Here is a 5,082-nt window from a genome sequence, read left to right as displayed (position 1 = left end):
TGGCCTCCCCGTAGGCAGCCACCATCGACTGGTACCTGCACGAGCCGAGAAGGGGGCGCGCTTACCATGGGCGGGGCCAGACCCCGCCTCCCCAGGATCTCCTGGGGTGGAAAGCTGGTTCCGCCAGCTCCCCTCTTCATGTTCCCCTCCGCTCGCTTGTTCCGCGAGCCCTGCGTCACACAAAACCCACTCGTCTCCACCTGAGGCTGCCATGTCTGAGTGAATTAAAGACCCAGGTAAAGCCTTCTGAACTAGCAAATTCAGAGTGAAATAGTCTGTATTCCAGAGCACACAGTCGGCAGCTTCTCGGTCTATAGGGGCGGAGAAATGAGGGCCCCACTCCTTCTGCCAAGGGCTGCCTGCCGTGGGCCCACAGATGACCCCCGACACCCCTGCCCAGCCGGCATCCAGGCTCCAGGCCGGCTCTGGACACCCTGATCCTGGCTGCCGGGCTCCCATTCACTCCAGGAGACTCGTCCACGCAAGTGGCTCTGCGAGTCTGTGCTGGAGACAGCGGGGACCTGCTAAGCGGGCTCCCAGAAATGGAGCCTTCTTGTCTGCAGGGATCCCACGAAGTGACAGACACAGCAGTGATGGATCTCTGCACGTGCCGCAGACTGTCCTAGCAAGACTGAAGGATCAGAAGTCCCACCTTGACCTGTGTACAAACTACGAGCATGGGGCTTGTTGATGGCACCACCAGCCCCTAGTGATTTATAATTGAACTGGAATTGCCCCTCGCTCCAAACACCCTCACTCAGGACACTGACAAAGTGTCCCTGCTGGTCCCTGTCCAGGAGGCCAGGACCCCATCCTCCTGTGCCGAGTAATGTCAGTGTCCGAGCTTCTGCCCTAACGACACACCCCTTGGACAGCTGCGTGAGACTGGGAGGCCCACTTTGCCCAGGACAGACAGACAGGCATCAAAGGGACACTGCTAATCCTCCTTTCAGGAGGACACACCCAGACCCTTCAGAGCACACTGGTGCCACCTTGGCTTTTATCTCACATGAAGAGCTCATAGCTTAACTCACACTGATTGAGCCACAATTTCGTCTTTCACCAAAGACTGATTTGTCCAGATAAATCTACTGTTTAACTGTAGATTAAACTCCTGTCTGCCACAGGACGTAAGGAATAAATATGTGCTTTCAGAAACGGTTTTGGCCAGCAAGAGTAGGAAATCATCACCAGGACTGGAATTCATCTAACTCCTCAAATCCCCCTACACCCGCTCCCCTCTGTGGCCAGGACAGAGCGGGAATTGCTACAAAATCTCCACCAATTCTGGCTCAGCTCACCAAAACCTCCAGCTGTACTCAGGCTCGCTTTGAAGGGAGGAAGGACCTTGTAGGATCTTTTGCACGGGAGATGTGCACACGGGGTGTGAGAGTAAAACCCTGTGAGGGTCCTAAAAGCAGCGCCCAAAGCTTGGGTGCTGGGCTCCGTGGAGGGCGGGCACAGCCGAGCCCTGTCCACACTGCACCTGCTCAGACGGACTGACTTTCACCCTGAGCTCCAGGGACACAGTAAGATTATAACCAGTCACCGAGAATCAAAATACATTCTTGAGTCAGATTTGCTACTGCAGGAGAGCAGTAGCAAAGGTTTTAGGCAAACTTCCAACGGCCAGAACTGTCACAAAAGTCATTTTTTGCTGAAACCACACGAGTCACAGTAACGACTCCCTAACTGTTCAAATCAACACAAGTTTACTTTCCTCATCCACTTCACCTCAGGAAACTGAGGAATGGGAACTTATGGGACAAGATCACGCCAAGTTATTAATAAAACTGATGGTTCAAATAAAGATAAAGTGATAAGGCTCGGGTCTTGTCACTTGCTGTGCCACAACTTAAGTAGAGTAGAACTCTTTCTGCTATAATCCAACACATAAAAACCCAATTTCTTAAGGTACACATTTTGAATCGATTCTTTGAAAAAATAAGTCTTCTCTTGACAATAAAATTAATTTACAGGACAACATTCCCATAAGGCATTTAAAGATAATTCAAATTTTCAAAAATAAAGGCTAATCTTTCCAGCTATACAATATTTTCATTAAACAGATTCCTTAGTCATAGTGCAACTTTCAGACTGAAACATGTTGACCTAAATCCCTTTTTTCCTTTTGAATTTTGAGTGTTTTAGAGATATAGAGAGAAATTTCTAGAAATAAGTAGAAGGTGAGGAGGAAAAATAGAGCAGATACAAAGCATTCTCGAGATGCATAAGCACTCTGTTCTTAGAAGATTCAAGTAAGCTGACCACCAGCTTCTTGTGATCTGGGTTAATTTTAAGCCCGGCATTCTCAGTCACCCGCCCCATTCTGGCGGCTTCTCCCCATGAGCTGAGCCAGTAGAAATGTGAAGCACGAGGGTCCACAGACCACTCCCTGCAGCTCCATGTCCACAAGGACAGACGGCTGGCACCCTGGCCCCTCTCTGGAAGGTCCCCTGCTTGAGCGCAGGCCTCACAGCTGGCCGTTGGTAGCCCAAGAGGTTGTTGATGGAAATTTGAAAACTCCAATTCACACCTTTAGGTCTCGATGTTTCCAAGTGTGGCAGTCATGTTCCCTGGGTGGGGAAGTGCATTTAGCGAGGAGGGGACAGAGGCCTGAGGCCAGCCCAGCTGTGTCGTGGGGAAGTAGACATGGGTCCCCTGGACCACGGCGCTCCTCTCTGCCCGAGGGTGCAGAAAAGCCACCCCGCTTGTTTCCTTGCAGGGACCAGTGGAGACGACGGGGGTGCAGAGCAAGACGGGCCGAAAGCAGCTGCTCGTGGCTTTTGCTGCAGCAGGAGCGCCCCCGTGTCTCCCAGGCCCCTCCAGCTCTGCCCCTGCTCTCTGGCCACACAGCCCCCGGTCCCGGGCTGGGGCACCGAGTGTGGCGGTGGCGGGGGTTGGGAGTTACCTGCGCTTCCTCTCCTGCGCCTCCTCTTCCAGCGCACTGCTCATCCTCTTGGCGCACAGCCGGCAGGTGGTCCTCCCCAAGGTGGTGTCCCCCAGGCTGGTCTCCCCCAGGGTGGTCTCCCCCAGGGTGGACTCTCCCAACGCCGCTCGGCTGGACTCCCTCTGCGAGGACGACTTCCGAGTGACCGATCTCTGCAAAGACGACTGGGCGGAAGCGCGCCTTGGTGCAGGGGAGAAGTGCAAACGTGTAGTTACAAACAGCATCACTCTTTCCATCCCCCCAGCCTCTCCTCGGAATGCACGGGCACCCACGCCTGTGGGCGCGCCTGTGTGTACACACCTACCTGCTCGCGCGTGCACACACTCAACCCTGTGTGTGACCTCCTCCCCATCTGCCCATGTCCAGCCCCAGGGGCGCCCCCTCTCCCCAGACTCAGCTCCCTGCCACCCCGGCCCGCCCTCTGGGGCCAGCAGGTGCCCGCCAGGCCCTTCTGGCCTGAGGCCGCAGTGATGTCTATCTTAAGAGATTTGAAGCTCCCCAAGGCTGCGGGAGGGGCAGCGAATGTTTGGCTCTGTTTGTTCCTGGGATGGCAGCCGACCACAAGGGCCACGGGCAGCTCTAAATATAGGGGCCGCGGAGCTGAGGCCAGAGCCAGTGCCAGTGTCCGTCTCCTAAATTATCGCCGCAGGAGCTCACTGATGAAGCTGCAGCTTGACACCAGCCCATCAGACAGAGAGCAGTCTACCTTCTGCTACCTTTGTCATTAACGTAGCAGTATTCTGAGATCAGCTTCCATCCAGTCATCACTTTGCCCCTACACACTCAGTCCCACCAGCATTCCCTTCCATGGAGTTCCTTCTCATGGTCCTTGCTTCTGGGTGAGCTTTTAAATTCTAGTTCTGAAGGCATGTGAAGGAAGATCCCTGCCTCATGAGCTAAACCCGGGGCTCAGAGCCGATCTAAGAGGATCTGCTGGGACCTGCCAGGATGTCATGCAGTAGCCCCAAAGCTTTCTGTGCATCTGGGGCTCCCAGCTCCCTCTCTGCTCTGGACACGAGCATCGGGGATCACAGCCCTCCCTGAACCCCCAAACCAGTTCATCTCTAGGCTTTAGGAAGCCTCCAAGGTCAGACACAGCTCATACTCGAGATCAGCCGCCTCATCAGTGACTTTCGACTTACTTCTTTTTCGCTGAGTATTCATCCAGAAGGTACCTTGTCTGGATATTGCGGTATGACTGGTCAAAGTGCTTGTGTCTCTTTTGGTAGAAGGGCACAGCAACGAGCGACATCTTGGCAACTTCTGCAGGAAAGAGCAACAGGCAGAGCTGAGGCCCTGCATTTCCACTGACCAGGCTGCTGCAATTCCTACACGAGAATCAAGTCCAGCTAACTAAACCCTTCCTAAAAGAAAAGAAGGGGACAAAAGGAAGACTCTCTAAGAGGAAATAGTGTTGGACGCCTATTAGGTCCCCCGGCACCTGACTGCCTTTCTTGTTTGAGTCCATAAAAAATCAGAAGACTGAGCTACACTTTCCACTTAATGAATAAACTCACCCAGTGTCTACAGACGACCTAGTCTGTTCAGGCAATGTGGAAAGCAATGTGAGTGATAAGGATAAAAATAACTGAAGCACAGGTCAAAGTAGTACACAAACACTTAGAACCCGAGCAAGGAGGAGACAAAGCAGAGAGAGGCACGAAACCCTCTGGGAAGTGGAGTGGTTGCGGGAGGGGGGCACGTGGCCCTGGAGTGCGGCAGCCAGCAGCCCCCAAGAAGGTGCCGTTTGAGAGGAGCCTCTCTGGGTGGGGAGGTGACGGCGGCCGCAGGGCGGGTGAGGGCATCCCTGGAGCAAGGCGAGGCAGGACACAGGGTCGCAGGGTCCCAACAGGAGAGCTTTCACTCTGCAAAGACCACAGCCACATGTGGAGCATTCAGCATCTGTACAGGGGCTGAAGCCACTCCTGATTGACGGGGCCTTGAGAAAGGATGGTGTCTCCAGGACACACCCAGGCCCACCCGTCTAACAGCCTGGCCCACTCACGGGCGACCTGTCAGCTTACTTCATTGGGGGAGCAGGCCTGGGGACGGAGCCCAGCTCAAAGCCTGCAGGGTGCAGGAAAGTGAGTGTGTTTTGGCTAAATTCTCCCCAAGCTTCTCTCTGCTAGAAC

General features: G+C 54.2%; 1 protein-coding gene across 1 annotated transcript in view; it reads right to left on the bottom strand.

Annotated features, from left to right (window-relative positions):
* The window catches only part of MYOM2 (myomesin 2), a 59,229-nt gene extending 54,989 nt beyond the window's left edge, over positions 1–4,240 (bottom strand). The window contains exons 1-3 of the mRNA XM_010835274.1: positions 4,093–4,240; positions 2,912–3,130; positions 5–35 (exon numbers count right to left, since the gene is read on the bottom strand). Of these exons, the coding sequence (XP_010833576.1) occupies positions 5–35; positions 2,912–3,130; positions 4,093–4,202 (360 nt within the window). The 5' untranslated portion in view covers positions 4,203–4,240. The remainder of the gene's footprint in view (positions 1–4; positions 36–2,911; positions 3,131–4,092) is intronic.
* Between the last annotated feature and the right edge of the window lie 842 nt (positions 4,241–5,082).

This window comes from Bison bison, unplaced genomic scaffold (assembly GCF_000754665.1).
Source record: "Bison bison bison isolate TAMUID 2011002044 unplaced genomic scaffold, Bison_UMD1.0 scf7180017864040, whole genome shotgun sequence".
Lineage (NCBI taxonomy): Eukaryota > Metazoa > Chordata > Mammalia > Artiodactyla > Bovidae > Bison > Bison bison.
The sequence above is the reverse complement of the archived record's forward strand: the minus strand, read 5'-3'. Positions and strand labels throughout refer to the sequence as shown.